The sequence below is a fragment of the Callospermophilus lateralis genome, chromosome 3 (genome assembly GCF_048772815.1).
Source record: "Callospermophilus lateralis isolate mCalLat2 chromosome 3, mCalLat2.hap1, whole genome shotgun sequence".
NCBI lineage: Eukaryota > Metazoa > Chordata > Mammalia > Rodentia > Sciuridae > Callospermophilus > Callospermophilus lateralis.
Window position 1 is genome coordinate 190610609 of NC_135307.1, and position 17931 is coordinate 190628539.

The window sequence follows — 17931 nt, forward strand, 5'->3', positions numbered from 1 at the left end:
CGATCATCATCGTAGCCAAAATGTGTAGCAATTGTCCATTAAAAAGTAAATCAGGGCTGGGGTTGTGGCTCAGTAGTAGAGCGCTTGCCTAGCATGTGTGAGGAACTGGGTTCGATTCTCAGCACCATATATAAGTAAATAAATAAAGGTTCATCAACATCTTAAAGAAATTAAAAATAAAAAAAGTAAATTAGTCATTTTGGTTTAGCTTTTTTTTTTTTTTTTTTTTGAGGGGGCTGCTGGTGTTGTTGAAAATTAAAATTTCACTTTTTCTCATGGATCTGACTCTTTATTTTGTCCCTCTGCCTTGTTTTAAAAAAATATTTTATTAGTTGTTGATGGACCTTTTATTTAAATATTTATATGTGGCGCTGGGAATTGAACCCAGTGCCTCACACATCCTAGGCAAGAATTCTACCACTGAGCCACAACCCCAGCCCCCCCCCCTTTTTAAAAAAAATTTATATTTAAAAAATTTTTTAGTTGTTGATAGACCTTTATTTTATTTATTTATATGTGGTGCTGAGACTTGAACCCAGTGCCTCACACATGCTACCCTGAGCCTCAGCCCCAGTCCCTTTTCCTTTCCTTTTTGAGGCAAAATAGAATCCCTTGTGGCTACCTGGGAAATCTCAGTCCCTGTTAAGACAAGTGATCTTTCTGGGAGGACATGAGTTATTTCAGTGTCCTGTGAGGTAGGACCCAGTGTCTGTCTCTGCAGCAGGGACCCTTTTCTTGGGGAGCCAGGAGATGCTACCCTGGCTCCTGGAAGGCTCCAAGAGCGATGGAGCTGTGTTGAAATGCACCGTGGCAGTGATGTGTTGGCCTGTTGCTTTGCAGGGACAATGAAGGTGAAGAGTTCCAGCATCCAAGTGGGAGATCTCATCATCGTTGAAAAGGTGAGCGGGGCTGGACGCTCGTCCTGGGCTGCCGGGTGATGTTGCCCAGGGAGTCCGCTGTGCGTATCGGGTAGACAAACTGAATGATGCTGTTTGGATTCTATCCAGTGTCTTTGCTTGGGAGAAAAATCTCTTTCCCGTGAGATAAACAAAATTTTTTTCAAGGTTTATGTGAATTGGGTAGCAAGAAATCCTGCTTATGAAATGTACAAGCATAGCCAGGCAAGGTGATGCACGTATGTGATCCCAGCTTCTGGGAGAGAGAGACAGGAGGTTCACAAGTTCAAGGCCAACCTGGGCCACTGAGTGAGACCTGTCTCAAAATAAAAATGAAAATAACTGGGAAGGCATCTCAGTGGTAGAGTGCTTGCCTCGCATGTATGAGGCCCCAAGTTTGATTCTCAGTACTGGGGGTGGGGAGGGGAAACTCAAACACCCTTACAGGTACAGGTTTTGATGTCCTTTTTCATGTTTATTATTTGGGCTTTAAAATTTTTTTATTCAAATAAAATCTTCCAGCTGAGTGTGGTGGCGCACACTTATAATCCCAGTGGCTTGGGAGGCTGAGGCAAGAGGATCATGAGTTCAAAGCCAGCCTCAGCAATTTATCAAGGCCTTAAACAACTCAGTGAGACCCTGTCCCTAAATAAAATATAAAAAAAGGGCTGGGGATGTGGCTCAGTGGTTAAGGCCCCTGGGATCAATCCCTGGTACAAAATAAAATACAAATAAAAAGCACATAAATAAAATCTTCCCTTAAGTTTGCTTGATACTTAGAAATACTTATCTCGTTATCCTTTTGAGCAATATTAGCTTGCATTTTCTGACTCACACGTTGTACCTGCCAACCATTTTATGAGGTCAGGGGTGAAGTTTAACATGCGAACAGTAAAATGTCCAAAAATGCATTTTTAAAAATAGCCCTGTTAATGTTTGTTGCCCCGGCAAACACATCTCTTTTTACTATGTGTGTCTGGAAGGTGTGAGACTTTGGGGTGGCCCTGGAGAATCTTGGAATAATATTTGATTAGAAAAGGATTTCGTGCTACCTTGTCTCTGTAGGAACTGAACTATGCCTTTTAAAAGGACGAAATCCAAGAACTCAAGGTCGATCGAGGGGAGTGGAACTCTTGGGGGTGACCGCTCGGAGCTGCGTGGTGTCAGATGCTCTTCTGTTGGGAGCTCTGTGGGGGGCTGCTGTCAGTTTCCCTCTTGGTTTCAAGAAAGGCTTTTGTCCATTCTTACGGTTCCACTTCCCTATTAAAATCCCGCTAAGAGCCAGACATGGCTCTGGGGATGGGTAGAGGCAGATGGGTGAGCTGGGTGTCCCCGGGGTGTCTGCGGACACCTGGAGGAGCCAGCCTCGGAGCGGCTTCGGCCCACGCCTGGGCTGGGGTTCCAGCGGGTGCTGGATGGGATTTTATTAGGGGCGTGTAAAGCACCAGCAGCCCGCCATTGTCCTCAGATCCCAAACAAAATGACCCTCCAAATTTGACAAAAGCAGAAACTTCAAAGAGGGGTGGTCCTTGGTCGGCCTCCTGCCTTGGGGTGGCTGGAAACCCCACCCATGGCTGCCCACCGTGACAGTCTTCCTTTTCCTACCACAGAACCAGCGGGTCCCTGCTGACATGATCTTCCTGAGGACATCAGAAAAAAATGGTAAACATCTGAGATCCATGTGGAACGTAACCGTTAACCTTTCAGTGGTAATTTGGCAAGATAATCATTTCAAAATGCCGCCGAGGTGTAGATATCATTTTGGAGCCCTGGAGGTGAATCAACAACCTCTTCATAGTAGAGCAGTCTTTTAAAATGGAAAATGTTCATTAGATTTTTGTCATTAAAATGGTAGTTGGAGCCCTGATGACTGACATCTGGTGAGGCCACGCCCACAACAGAGCCACGCCCACAAGCCTTGATTTCCCCCATCCTCTCCTCTGGGCTGTGTTAGGCTCAACTTCAGGAGTCGGCGGACAGGAAGTGCTGAACAGAGGCAGACAGGAATCTTTCTCATGGAAGGCGACACCAGTGGCTGTGTGAGGAGATGGGCAGATACAGAAACTGGGAAGGGGCAGGCACGTTTTTCTGCCGTGGCTTCCTCTGCTCCTATTGGCTTATCTGTCATCAGAGCCCCTATTTACTGCAGTGAATCTCAAGCCTCCACCTGTGGCAGTCATTCCCTAGCAGGCTGCCTGCCTGCCTTTTTATTTAAATTGTTCTAAGGAAACAAGCCCCGCCCCAATCTGGCCTAATTGGAGATGTTCGAACATCTGCAAAATGTGCATTCGTATTCCTTTAAGATTGTTGCAATCTATTTAATTATGAATTGACTGAAAGTAAAGGTAAAAATTCATACTAATAATATTTATGTAACCGGAAGAGGGGACAGAATGCACTAGAAGGAAAACAGTCTTTTAAAAACTGCAGCAATTAGCCTTGAATTGGTTCTTGGGTCCTGCTCATTGAAGACAGTCGGTGGCTTAGGGCCAGACGCGCCCCGGCCACCTTCCACAGTGATGGGAGTTCTGCTGCAGGGGTTCTTAGGTCTGCCCTGCAGAGTCAGCAAGTCAAGCACACACCTGAAGGTCCTTCACCTCCCTGGGTGCTGGCACTGTGACTGTCTCACTTTCTACACAAGGGACAGGTTCAGAGAGGGCACATTCCTTCTTGGGACAGGAAGCCAGTAGGCGGCAGAGCTGGGATCTGTCCCTGATGGTCTGGTTCCTGAGGAAGGGGTCATAACCCCTCCCAGCACGGCCTCGGGGCTAGCCACCCTGTGCCAGCCACTGGACCATTACTGAGTCCTTACAACAAGCTGTGAAGGCTGTTTCTTCTCATTTTTAAAATGAGGACATACTGTGGTTTGGCTAGGTCAGTGAACTAGCAGCACCCACACGTAGTCCCAGAGACTCAGGAGGCTGAGGCAGGAGAATCGCAAATTTGAGGCTGGCCTCTGCAACTTAGTGAGATTTCGTCTCAAAATAAACAATAAAAAGCACTGGGGGTGTGGCTCAGTGGTAAAGTATCTCTGGGTTCAATCCTCAGTACGGAAGCAAAAAAAAAAAAAATGAAACTAGCTTCATGGGGAGAGAATGGTGGCATGAGGGCTTGAACCCAGATCTCTGTCTCAGAGCTTATGGAGGAAGTGGGAAGGAAGGTTTTCATTTTCCCTTTGGGTCATTGGCCATCAAACGGCCATTTTTGTAAGGAGCTGCTTCGAACGGCCAAGGAGGGATTCTTGGGTTTGAGTAACTGGACAGTCCCCAACTTCCCTCCACAGGGTCTTGCTTCTTGCGGACGGATCAGCTGGATGGGGAGACGGACTGGAAGCTGCGGCTGCCTGTGGCCTGCACACAGAGGCTCCCCACGGCCGCCGTGAGTAGCTTTCCCTACAAAGTGCTCGCTGGTCACCGGGTCACAGGAGGCTCTCCAGCTCAGAAGCCCTCCAGGGCCAACAGGGGACGTCAGATGTGCATTGGGGTTGGCGGGGGACTGTGGGATCCCAGAGAACTTGCACGGCTCCTCAGTTCCCTCCCGTGTGGCCGTGCCCAGGGCAGGTTCCACAGGCAGGACCCGAGCTCCCTCTGGGGTGGCTCAGAGTCGCAGGAGAGCTCGACAGGCTGCCCGGCAGAACCTTAAAGGGAAATCAGAACATGTCATTCCCCTGCTCAGGGGCCCCGCACCATCCGTCTGCATGGTGCTTGTCTCTGACCTTGGCCTCTGCCCCTCTCCACTGCCCACTGGCCTCTTGGTCAAGCATGCCTCTTCCTTGGACATCGGCCCTTGCTGTTTGCTCCCCAGGAACCCTCTTACCTCAGGTCTGCCTGGCTGGGTATGTCCAGCATGCCATGTAGGTGTCACATAGATGTCGTGTAGGTGTCACATAGGTGTCCTGCATAAGTCTTACTTTCTGGCCACTTTCCCCTGACATTCCCACTCCACCCACCTCCAAGCCGACTCCCTGTGAGCAGCTGCTCCTGGTGTGACCCTGCTGTACCCCCAGTGCATGGGACAGTGGGTGCTGACAGATGGCCACAGTATTGGCCAAATGTGATTTAAATGCCAGAGGTTGACTTGCCCACCAGCGTTCTGGAAGTGTTAAGTACACTTGTCCTGTGTTCCTGTCACGTGGATTGATGCCGTCTAGTGGGAAGGGAGCAGGCAGGCCAAAGTTTTGGGTCTTAGTACAGTTAACGTAACCATAAACATGGCACCACACTGGTGGTTTTTCATGGCTAATAAAAAAATGAGGTAGCACCCTTCATAGCTGGTTTTTATTGGAGGAGGGGGTTCTGAGGATTAAACCCAGGGGCACTACATCCTCAGTCCTTTTTTTAAAAAAGTACTTTTTAAGTTGTCAATGGACCTTTATTTTATTTATTTATATGTGGTGCTGAGAATCCAACCCAGTGCCTCACACATGCTAGGCAAGCGCTCTGCCACTGAGCCCCAGCCCCAGCCTTCCTCAGCCCTTTTTGGAGACAGGATTTCACTTAGGCCTTGCTAAATTGCTGAGTGTCTGGCCTTGAAGTTGTGATCCTCCTGCCTTAGCCTCCCAAGTGACTGAGATTATAGGCATGCACCACCGTGCCTGGCATGACTGTTAATTTTTAAACCAGGAATTCTAGAAGAGTGAGTTTTTAAGTGCAGTGGAGGATCCAGACTTTGGGTATGTGTTTTACTTCCTGGTGAGAGTTCTTCAAATAAAGGATTCCGATTCTCAGAATGATTGAAGGTCTCTGTTCCGGGGCCCAGAAGCACAGGTGCCTGCATATTTTGTCGTGTAGAGTTGTGTTTGCTAGTGTGCTGTGGAAGAGCTCCCAGTTTATAATCACCCACTTTGGCCCTCGTCCTGGGCTGGGGCTCAGAAGAAGAGAAGATCTGCTGTCCCCGCTGTCAGGGGACACTTGGCCTGAGTGGCCCTCAGGGGTCTCCGTGGAAAGCAGCATTCTAATAAAGCTGAGATTAAGAGAATTATATGAAAAGTTTACTTGAGTGATACACAGATATATTCTTTTCATGATTATTAACTGTGTGTATGGAAAGATCTGGAAGGAAAAGTGAGAAGAGGCTCATGGCCTGACCCCAGCTTTTATCTTTTCCCAGAGGGGGGTCATGTGACGCAGGTGGTGGTCCTTTCAGACCCTTCTCAACAGTTAGCGTGCAGACTGTTTGCAGGTGGTGGCTTACACAGACGGGTCTCTAATGCTCTGTGAGGTTTCCTCCCTCCAGGTTTAATGTGTCTCTGGGCCTTTTCTTATCAGTTCTCTGGGACTCCCTGCTAACACGTATGCTTAGGGCGCTTCCTAGTTTTCTGGAGCCTGGGCCTTGCCTGAGGGCTAGCCCTGGGCCTCAACTCCAGACCCCTGTTGCTGAGTGCTGTTGTTTGCAGTTTGCCTGATGGTTTTTGAAAGAGAACCCAGAGTTCAGAAACCCAGGTTTTTCACGTGAATCCGCACATGTTCATGTGGATAGCTCACTAAAAATGTAACGCGTACCCTCATTTTTTTTTCCGATTCCAAGACATGTGGAGATCGTAGAGTATCCATTTTCTATCCCTTAATATTTTTAGTCAGTTTTGTGTTGAGAATTGGGTGTCTTGGTTTGTTTTTGTTTTGAGTACTGGGAATTGAACCCAGGTGTACTTTGCCACTGAACCACATCCCCAGCCCCTTAAACAAATTTTTAAACAGAGACTCCCTAAGTTGTTTAGGTCCTCACTAAGTTACCGAGGCTTGAAGTCCTCCTGCCTCAGCCTCCTGAATTGCTGGGATCATAGGTGTTTTAACTGTTTTTGTGGCGGTCCTTCATATTTTCTTGAAAGGACCTCCTTCCCAGGACCTTGCACACAAGTGGTGTCCAATTGTTTCTGGGGTGAGCAAGTGTTTTATTGGCATGAGCAAGTCTCATTGGTCAGAGCTCAGCAGAGGGGCACCCGCCCACGACAGAGGTGCTCATGGGGCTCTGCAGTATTCCCGGCACCATGGGGCCTGGAAGTGCTGGGCAGACGCAGGTCGTAGGGTGTGACTGGGCTCTCGGGGGGCCTTGGGGTGTTGGATGTAGTGACCCCTGCACTAACTTCACGGAGGCATTTCCTCATCTTTCTACCCGCCCTGTGATTTTGAGAGCCTGTTGGCTGGGTTTGGGAAATACAGTGGTTCTGGAAAGAGAGTGGGTGCCTCCTGAAACCCGGACCCCCGTGCTGACCTCCGTTTTAATCCCACCACATCCCCTGTTGAACAGGACCTTCTCCAGATTCGATCCTACGTGTATGCAGAGGAGCCAAGCATCGATATTCACAACTTCGCGGGGACTTTTACCAGAGTAAGTCAGCTTGCTGTAACGGAGCTCCCATTCTGGAGTGTGCTTGAGCTGGGGCTTGTGGAGGAGGCCCGCAGAGGAGGCCCGCAGAGGAGGCCAGCAGAGATGCTTTGATGGACCTTTGCCAGAGTGTGGTTTTGTTCAGGGCGGGCCTGAGATTTCCCAACAGCGGCCCCACCTTGAAAGCAGAGGGTTCTTTCCTCAGTAAGGTTGACAGGCCAGAATTCTCTCCCAGCCTTAGAACGGCTTGAATGTGGCGTGTGGAGTGATTACTGTTACTGATGCCCCTGCCCCCTCCAGGTGGGTCCCAGTCCTCCTCTTCATACAAGTGCTGGCTGCCACTCTTGGACCTTTCAGAATACTTGCTCATTTTGGATCTAAGTTATCTGAGGATATGAGACAGTAGATCATAGAACCCAAGCTGCCCTGTCTCTGGTCTCTCTCTCTAAGCCCCAGCCTGGCCAGCGCAGAGCCTGAGTAGTGCCTTTTGCACTTTAGACCTCTCCTTGTGAAGTCGTTCTTTAGTGTTGGAAATCTCCACTCTTCATGTGCAGAACAGCTTTCACATACACTTCCATGAGAGATGAAAGCTCCGGTGTGGCAGTGGGCAGGCCTGGCCCCCTCTCCCGGCTGAGCTGTGGGCTTCCCACCTGGGGCTCCCTGGCTTCATGGGGGGGCCCTTCTCCTTGCCTAGAGCAGGGCAGGCTGGAAGCAGTAAGTCCCCTGTTTGGTCATCCCCCTGTACCAGCGGGTTCTGCAGCCACAGTTTCAACACATCATGCAAAATCAGAAACATTCCAGAAAACTCTAGATAGGGCAGAGGGAGGGCAAGGGAGGGGGCAGGGGGTTAGAAATGATGCTGGAACTTGATGGACATCGTGACCCTAAGTACAGGTCTGAAACACGAATCGGTGTGAAGATAGTCTGTATACAACCAGAGAAATGAAAACCTGGGCTCTATACGTGGAATAAGAATCGTAATGCATTCCACGACATATGTAGGAATATTTTTTAAAAGTTCCAGAAAAAACTGCGCCTGTATGGAGCCTGTAGAGAACTTTGTTGTCGTGAGCACTACAGCCATTCATACGGCACTAGGGCTGTGCTCGGGTTCTGAGTCTCCTAGAGATGACGGAACCATACGGGGGACGGGCACAGGACTCGGCTTCCCTGGGGTCCTGGAACCGGACCCCACAGATACCGAGGGACACTAGTAGACAAACACGAGTCTGTGTGGTCTCTTCCAGGAAGACAGTGACCCGTCCATCAGCGAGAGCTTGAGCATCGAGAACACGCTGTGGGCTGGCACGGTCGTGGCCTCAGGTGAGACCGCATGGCGGGGATCACGTGGGCGTCAGGAGGGTCACCTGGCGGTGGGAAAGCCAGGCGCTGGTGGGGTGGAGTTTCCCCCGTGTTCTGGCATCTCTGGGGAGCCCCACTGACACCTGTTGTGGCCAGGACACGTACAGACGCCTGGAGGGGAGGCCACCGTGGCCTGCGGACTGCAATGTCCCCTTCTTGCCGCTTTCGTTGCCATTTCTAGTCTGCGCCAGTGATGGAGTGAGCCTGGCCGGTGTGGCCGGAAGTTGTGTGCGTGGGGACAGCTGCCCGTGTTGGTGTGCGTGTGGGAAAGTGCACTGGGAAGGGCCGAGTCTGTGGGAAACACCAAGGTGAAGTGGGCGTCCCTGGCTTTGGGGTCACTTGCGGGTGACGAGGGCAGGAGGGCCCCAGGACCCAGGGTGGTCTGCTGCTGCGGTGGTCAGTTGCGGGCCGCAAGAGGCAGCGCGGCAGGCACTGGACTGGGTCCTTCATTTGTGTCACACCCTCTACTTCACCCTGGACATCGCCTCCAGGGCAGGCACTAGTATTATCCCTGACCTGAATTTGAAGGAACTGAGAGTCGGTGAGGTCGAGGGACTTGCTCAAGGCCACACAGTGGGTAAAAGGCAGAGCTGGGATTTGAACCCAGACACTTTGCTCAGATGTGGAACTTACTGTGCAGCTTTTAAACATAGTGTATAGCACCCGTGTCCGTGAAAGAGCGTGTCCGCATATTAGTGTAATCAGGTCCCATGACAGTCCCACCGCTGGCCACTTTCTGGCTCTACTCTTGGAGTCAGGGGGTCTTCCCCTCGTCAGACACTCCCCAATCCCCTGTTGTCTTTGCTTGGTCTTCTGGTGCTCTGTAGTTCATCAGAAGTCAGATCAGAATTCCATGTGACCAGGGGAGGAAAGGGGCCCGCAGGCAGGTCATCCTGGGTGGCCACTGTTTGGTGCAAACAGGCAGAGACTGGCTCCCTCTTGGTTTTTTGTTGTTGTTGTTGCGTTCCTTTCCCACTGTCTGGTCATTTACATCATGTCTCTCCTTGCCCGTGACTAATGTGGGAGGAATTGGTCCTGAAGACTCTGCTTGGCCACACCAGGGCCCCACCGCTCACCCATGGCCACTGGGCCATGCAGCCCACTCCCGCTCTGCCCCACCCACTCCCGCTCTGCCCCGCCCACTCCCGCTCTGCCCCGCCCACTCCCTGCCCAGGAGGCTGTGCAGTGTCTGAACTGGTTGCTTTTCCTCAGTAGCTTTTTGTCTTCTAGTTCACCATCTTGATAATCCCACGTAGGCCCTCAAGCCAGTGCTGTGTTTTGCTTTTTAAATTTTGGGGAGGCTACCAGGGATTGAACTCAGAGGCATTGGACCACTGAGCCACATCCCCAGCCCTGTTTTGTGTTTTATTTAGAGACAGGGTCTCACCAAATTGCTTAGCACCTCCCCGTTGCTGAGGCTGGCTTTGAACTCTCAATCCTCCTGCCTCAGCCTCCCAAGCCGCTAGGATTACAGATGTACACCACCACGCCTGGCTGCCTTTTAAATTTTTGTCTAGGTGATTGACATACCACATGTTAATTTGACTTTAAAATATCACAACTTCCTTTATGTTTAATCATATATATATATATATATATATATATATATATATATATATATATATATATTTATTTATTTATTTTTAACCAGGGATTGAACCGAGGGGCACTTAACCACTGAGCCACATCCACACCCCTTTTTGTTTAAATTTAGAATTAGGGTCTCAGTAAGTTGCTAAGGGCCTCTCTGAGTTGCTGAGGCTGAAGTTGGAATTCGTAATCCTCTTGGCTCAGTCTCCTGGGCTGCTGGGATTACAGGTGTGCACCACCATGCCCAGCCCTGTTCATAGGTTTTTAAAAAAATTATTTCTAGGAATTCTTTATGTTGTGAGACTATCATCCTTCTGTTTGATCTTAATTGCAACTGCTGTTTCCCTTGATCTTATTTGTATTTTGATCTAAAAGTCTAGAGTCTTTATCTCATCATGCCCATGATCCTGTTTTCCTTTATAATTTCTGGTTTTTGTGACATGCTTAGACAAAGCTTCCCAGTTCAGAAATCACAAAACCAAATGGTGACATTGTCTTGCAGTATTTATATAAAATACTTGACGCAGCTGGAATTTATCTTGGGGTAGAGATAGAACAGCTGGCTAGCAAGGAGTCTCCTCGGCTTGAACCCTGACAGAGGTGGAGGCTGAGGAGCGGTCAGCTCCCGGGAGAGGGAGGCAGGAGAAGGCGGAGTGCCTCCCGAGGAGAACGTGTGTGCGGAACACCTGCACAGGGCGTGCAGGAGGGCACCTCACCGTGCCGCACCTGGCTAGGGCTGCAGGGTGACAGGTGCCCGTGACGGGCACAGCTCTTTCCCCAGCAGTAGTGTGAACAGTGTGTGCTTCTGTTCTTGCAGAGGGCTGGACATCTCTCCTTCCGTGTGAACCATGCAGGAAATCACACAAGTCCTAAATGTAACACGTGTGGATTTTAACACAGACTCCCGTGTGACCAGTACCCACGGCAAGAAGTGGGCTATTACCAACCCTCCATCCCCAGAAACTCCCCTCAGCTCACTTCTAGGCCCCCACCCCACCAAAGATGACCATCACTTTGGCTTCCCGTAGCCTGATTTATCTGATTAATTACTCATCTTGTTGGCATTAACGGCTCAATAACAACTATGTCTCCGTTCCCTCGGTTTTCACTCTGGAGTTTCGTTCTCCTTCACGGAGCCCCTGCTCCCTGCTGGGTCCCAGAGCTGCAGCAGGACCCCCAGGTGCTGGTCCCAGCCTCCTGGGCTCGTGGCTTACAGGCTACAGAGGAGGTGGCAGAAAATGGGAACGAGTTTTATGTATGTTCTCTGAAACTAGCAAAAAAGGACATTTGAGGGTTCTGAGGTGAGGGACCAGGGCTGAGGTGTTTGTCAGTCTTACTATCTCAGACGTCAACGACAGTGAGAAGCCTGATTTTTCAGGTACTTTGCTGCCACCAGCTTGTCTTGGTCTTAGGAACTGAGCCTCAGAGAGGTGAGGCAACTCGCCCAAGGTCACCCAGCCTTGGAGAGCCCCCACCTGGGAGGAGGACGGGGGAAGGCAAGGTGGGATCTGGAAGATAGATTCGATTTCAGACCATTGCGGGGAGTACATTGTGGAGTCAAAGATGTGGTTTTCCTCGTCTGGATTCCTGCCTTGCGCTTGGTTTCGTGGGAAGAGAAAGTGAGCAGTGGTTCTGTGATCCGTGACGTCACCTGCTGTGCCCTTCAGTGGCTGTATGTTTTGGGGTGATATGATCTCCCGGGCATTTGCCGTGACCTTAGTTGGCCTCCGTTTCCCTTACTGGTAGACCCCTGGCTGCACTCTGATTCCAATGTGACCATGGGGTGGGATGCCTGGAGCCGTGTGCTCAACTCCAGAAAGAGCCAGCAGGAGTGCGGGCAGTCCTGGGGGGCTGCGCGTCTCTGCTCCCTTCAGAATCCCCCTCCTGCTTCTGGGTCAGCCCACTGTTGTGTCGTGGAACTTTAAAAAATAAGAAAGCTTGTTGGGCTGGGCTGAGGGTCCAGCTGCCTCGGCAGGCATCCATCCGGGGAAGATGTGGTTGCCATGGTAACCCAACACAGTGCTTCAAGGCAGAGGAGTACCAGGGCGATGGAGGAGGCAGGGGCTGAGGAGAGCTGGGGACTTGGCAGAAGAGGAAGGCAGGATATCAGGAGCCCAGGGTTCTACCCCAGTTCTCAAACTCTGAGGTCCTCCCCTCCCCTAAGTCTGTAGTGTGGTCCTAATCTAGGGCAGGGTTCTTTAGACCTGTGCATGACAGCATGCAGTGACGCCTGTGCTCCTTGCCGCACGAGTTGAGCATGCCCAGTTGGACTTTGCCTAACTCAGTGGGCTTCGTCCTAAGATCCACACTGGGGCGTTGCAGCGACGTCTCTTACGAAGGTTCCTGAACACACTCTCGGGTTCAGCTCATCTTTTGTCATGGGTGAGGATCCAAGTCATCGCAGACTAACCCTGAGCCCAGGCAGGACCCCACCCTGCAGCAGAGCTAATGAGACATGCCCAACCGTCCGCCTGGCTCCTGGGAGAAGCCAGGTGGGGGCTGGCGGGGGAATGGCAAGGACTGTGCTCCACAGTGAGGCGACACGGAGAGCAGAGTAGGACCCGGAAGGTGACAACGTAGGAAGGGGTCAGAAGGCTGGGGTGGAGAGATTCGTTGGGTCAAGAGCTGAGAATTGGGCAGGGGGTTGGCAGGGGTGGGACCGCTGCGAGCTGAGAGCAGGTGCCTGTCTCAAGGGGTGGCGGCTTTTCCACACCAGCTGCTTAGGCCATGGAGGAAGGTGGACCAGGGTCACCCGATCTTCCACTTTCAGGAAAAGCCAGTGATCTCAAGTTTTTAGGAAAGCTCCTGAATTTAAAAGTTGATAACAATTCAGACTGTGGCAGCAGGGGGCACACCCAGCCCAGCGTGCCTTCTCCCCAGGGCAGCTGGGAGGGTGCTGGGTTCTGATCTCCTGGAGGCAGAGTGGTGGTCCTGGGCACAGAGCGGCTGTAGGTGGAAAAGGCCATTTTCAGCAGCCTTTGGTGGCACCGTGGTTGCCAGGCTGGTATAGGGATCGTGCCCTTTGGGTGCCCCTGGTTAGTAGGACCCTCCTCACCCTGGGCATTGGGGTCGGGCTGAGCTGCATCTGCCCTCGTTTGGTGGAGTGGCCGTCCCCAGCTCCTCCCAGGCGTGGCTCCCACAGTCTGACCATCTGCTCTGGTGACGGGCCGAGGGAGGGATGCCTGCGTTCACAGGAGCCTGCCATCTGCTGAGGACCGCGCCGCTCTCCTGGCCGGCCATCTGCTGAGCTCCTGCGAGGGGAGCTCATTGTGCAGGATGTTTCCGGCCTGGCAGGGTGCAGGAGAGGGACTTGGGGGCCTCCTCCCAGGGATCTTTGTCCAAAGATGGTCACAGGGCCGCACTGGGGTCGGGCTCCCTGACCCAAGATATCTCTGGACCACTCTGTGTCTCCGCGTCTCTCCAGCAGTGGGTTTCGCAGAGTGTGTGGGGAGAAGGCAGGGCTTTTCTTTTTCTTGTGGAGACTGTTCTGGGACCTTCCCTGAGAGCAGGCAGGGCTGGTCCCTTCTCACCAGTTTCATCTCAGGTGTGGCCGACTCAGGCGGCTTCTTGCCCACCTGTCTGCTCCCAGTCGCCCCCACAGAGCTGGCGGCTCTGCCGTCCTCCCTGCCGCCTCGACAGATATTGCCAGATTTCCCTCCAAAATACATTGCACAGTTTACACGTAAGCCACCAGTGTGTGTGACGGGATCCATTTTCCTGCCTCTTGGCCAACGCAGGACATGGTCAGTCTTTTGAACTTTCGCCCACCTAGGGGGTAAGCAGGCTTGGGTTTGTGCTTCTTTGATCCTCCACTCAGTTGAGCAGCTTCTCTAACGTTAACTGGTCGCTTGTCTTTCTTCCGTGAACTGGTTGTTCCTGGAGGGCCGAGGTCTTTCCTTGTGCCTGGAGGGTGGAGGGGGAAGGGCAGTTCTTGGGAAGGGATTTCCCTTTGCACAGGCTCCCAAATGGTCACGCTGGACACAGGGTCAGAAGGCAGTCGGACTCACTGGGAAGAATACGCTCAGGAAAGAAGGGTGTAGTCTTAAGTTTCCCTGATGGTGTCCAAAGGCCCAGATGTTCCAGGCACCCCTGGGAGCCTCTGAGGCTGATGGCACCAGGGACCACCTCGCTCCCCGACTCTCCTGCCATCAGAGGCCTCTGGACCCCCAGGCTGGCACTGCTCAGTGGAACCTTGCACATCGAGGAGAATGCTCTACTCTTTGCTGTCCTGCCAGTAACCACTAGCCCCATGTGACTGTCAAACACTTGAAATGTGGCTGGTGAGAAAGGGGGACTCCGAGGCTTATCTAATTTTGACTGGAGGTTCATTCAAGCAGCTTATCCTGCTGCTCGGTGCAGCCATGGATCTTTGGTGGCCCAAGGTCCGGTTGTTCCCGTGGCGTGGTGTCAATGGGGTTCGACTCCCGCTCGTCAGCCGCCTGTGTGTGCTGATGTGTTTTGGGACGGGGTCTCGTTCCAGGTACGGTTGTGGGAGTCGTCCTCTACACCGGCAGAGAGCTCCGCAGTGTCATGAACACTTCGAACCCGCGCAGTAAGGTGGGTGGGGCCCCCGGCACGTGGCGACCCTGGCCCACCATGAGCAATGTCGGCGGGTGAGGGTCAGCTCCAAAAGTAGGGGCACTGGCAGTGTTCATTCATGCACACGCAGGTGTGTTCTTTCCCTGTGTGTGCGTGCACACTCACACACATGCTGTGTAGACACATCCGTATTCACACGTGAACACAGGAGGTTTTGGAAGCTCCTAAGGCAAGCTGCCGAGGACGCGCAGGTGAGAGTCGCTGCCTCCGTGGGTGCCTGTTTCCCCCTCACAGCAAGGACTGGGGTGCAGGGCAGTGGACGCCCCGAGCTCCCTCCCAGCACTGCAGGAAAAAATCAGTCAGTCCTCACACAGCGCCATGAGTGCAGGTGGCTTCTGTGGCCCTTCCTCATGTCACGCAGGGGACACTCTACAGGCTCCTGGTGGGAGGGGGCAGGTCGTGGGGTTCAGTGCCCCAGGAGCCCCTGCTGTGGCAGGACATGCAGTTGGATCAGCACCTGACGCCCCATCGTTCCTCCCCCAACACTGGGACCCCCCCAGCCCCTCCCGTCTCCAAGTGTTAAGAGACTGTGGCAGAGTGATTTTCTTGGTACCGTGGGCGACTGCTGGGCTTCCCGGACTCGTCACTGCCCCCACCAACCCTCTCCACATGATAGTGTCACTTATTCGTGCTGGTTTAGCCTTGTTCTGGGCCATGTTTTCTGAAGTTGTGGTCCCAATGGGCTAGTTACATCTTGCAGGGAAGACACATGACAATAAACACGTAACTATTAAAATAATAATGTCCACTAAGGCAGCACCGGACCCTGGGTGCCCAGAACTTCCAGGCAGCACCCAGAGGACCTGTGGCACGGTGCTGCGAGTGTAGGATCCCAGTTGTTTCCCAGGGCCGCTGTGCGGGGTGGCAGGGGCTGTGCAGAGCATAGGGCAGCCCAGCGCCAAGGTCGCGAGCTCCTGGGTTTCTGTATCTAAATCTTCTGAAGTTATTAAAAAAAAAAAAAAAAAACCAGAAAACTTTGAACTCGCAATTCTCTGAGGTCCTTTGAGTGTCTGTTCTGGCCTCCAGCTACAGAGCAGCGTCCTCTGCTGGGAAGAAGAGTCCCCGGGGCAGGGCCAGCTCTGCGGGGGCTGCAGGCCATGCCGGCTGACCATGAGTCTCGTGCTTCGCCCGCAGATCGGCCTGTTTGACCTGGAGGTGAACTGCCTCACCAAGATCCTCTTTGGCGCCTTGGTGGTGGTCTCACTGGTCATGGTGGCCCTGCAGCACTTTGCTGGCCGCTGGTACCTGCAGATCATCCGCTTCCTCCTCCTGTTTTCCAACATCATTCCCATCAGGTGAGCAGGGCTGGTCGTGGGTGCTGGGAGATCTGCTTCCCGCTGCTCACTGCAGGACCGCGGCCCTGTGGCCCTTAGGGTGAGCACGGGCAGTCAGGGTGAGAGTGGGCCACGCTCGGGCTGCAGCAGAGGAGGCCCCCTCGAACCCTCCCGTCTCCTCCGAACGCCTTTCCTTGCATTTTTATGAATTTCCTCAAATATGAAGGAGACCCCTGCTTTGGGGGTCTTCATCCTTTGGAAGATACAATTTACTTTTTCCTAAGAAAGCCCACTGAATACATTTCATGGCAAGGAATGGAAGCAGGTCTGCTGAGTCAATGTGTTCATGACCTCACTGTGGAACTGCAGCTTCGGGAAGGGCCCTTGGCCTGACTTTCCCTATGGGCACCGAGACATGCAGATTCCCTTTGGAGGGCTGTCCCACCCATACCAGAGCCCGAACAGGACTGATCACCAAGACTGAAAATTGGGACTGCTGCGAATGTGGCTGGGAAAGCCTTGCAGCAGCCCTTATCTTCCACTAGCTCCATCCTGTATTCTCATAGTGACACCCACACAGTTCACCCAAGTCCAGACGCCCACGTGTCCTGCCGCTTCCTCGCAGATTCATTATTCTTAGGGTAAAAAGTACATGTGCATCGTGCTTTGGCCATTGCTGCACACTCTGCTCTCTTGTGAGGATCACAACATGTAAAATTAATAAAGCCTTTAGGTTCCTCTCCTGTTAAAAATAATAATTTACATAATGGATTGTCACAGTAGGAAGAGTGAACATTCACATAAGCAAAAAAAAAAAAAAAAAGAAAAGAAAAAATGACCTGCAATCCTACAACCAAGGTGATAAGCTCTACTAATATTTTGGGATATATTTTTTTCTATACCTCTTTCTATTTAGAAAAAAGGAAATTCTTCTATACATAAAATCTGCATATAAAAAAAATCAGAGCAGGGTTGGGGTTGTGGCTCAGAGGTAGAACGCTTGCCTAGCATGCGTGAGGCACTGGGTTCGATCCTCAGCACCACATAAAGTAAAATAAAAACATTTGTGGGGCTGGGGATGTGGCTAAGGCGGTAGCGCGCTCGCCTGGCATGCGTGCGGCCCGGTTTCGGGTTCGATCCTCAGCACCACGTACAAACAAAGATGTTGTGTCCGCCAATAACTAAAAAATAAATATTAAAAATTCTCTCTGTCTCCCTCCCTCCCTCCCTCTCTCTTTGAAAAAAAAAAAAAAAAACATTTGTGTTCACCTATAACCAAAAAATAAATGTTAAAAAAACTCAGAGCACTGTTAGAAATAACCTTTCCCAGCAAATATGTCTGTGCAGTTTTTAGAACTGAATTTTGTAGGTGTGATGATTGATTGTCTTTGCTGCATAATTGTGTCTGTTTTTCCTCTATTATAAATGATCAGTGAAATTAAACTAAATATCATTTTCCCTGAAACTTATCACACTTACAGCCTCTCTTACACTTGGTATGTGTTATTTTACATTTTGTCTTATGTTCTGCATATTTTTGTTATCCAGGTGAGAATTTGTTTCTCTTTCAGGATAGAAACTGTTGTGGGATTTGGTCCCTCAGTGCAGGGTATTGTGTCCTGGCCAGCACACTCTGGAGGGTGGTCTCAGGGGACAAATAAGTCTGCTTTATTGCTTGAGAAACAAGTCTTTCTAGTGTGATCCTAAGTGAAGTCATAGTTTTTTTTGTTTGTTTGTTTGTTTTTGTTTTTAAATTTTTGTACTGGGGATTGAACCCAGGGGTACGGAGCCGCATCCCCAGCCCTTTTTATTTTATTTTGAGGCAGAGACTCACTAAGTTACTAAGGGCCTCAACAAGTTGCTGAGGCTGGCCTTGAACGGGTGAT

The 17931-nt window shown here is 51.4% G+C and overlaps 1 protein-coding gene across 1 annotated transcript in view; it reads left to right on the forward strand.

The window, feature by feature from the left end:
- The first annotated feature begins 841 nt into the window (after positions 1–841).
- Atp9a (ATPase phospholipid transporting 9A (putative)) overlaps positions 842–17931 on the forward strand; it is a 68505-nt gene continuing 51415 nt past the window's right edge. The window contains exons 1-7 of the mRNA XM_077109196.1: positions 842–899; positions 2507–2558; positions 4180–4274; positions 7143–7223; positions 8468–8543; positions 14653–14729; positions 15906–16066. Coding sequence (XP_076965311.1) covers positions 846–899; positions 2507–2558; positions 4180–4274; positions 7143–7223; positions 8468–8543; positions 14653–14729; positions 15906–16066 — 596 coding nt within the window. The 5' untranslated portion in view covers positions 842–845. The remainder of the gene's footprint in view (positions 900–2506; positions 2559–4179; positions 4275–7142; positions 7224–8467; positions 8544–14652; positions 14730–15905; positions 16067–17931) is intronic.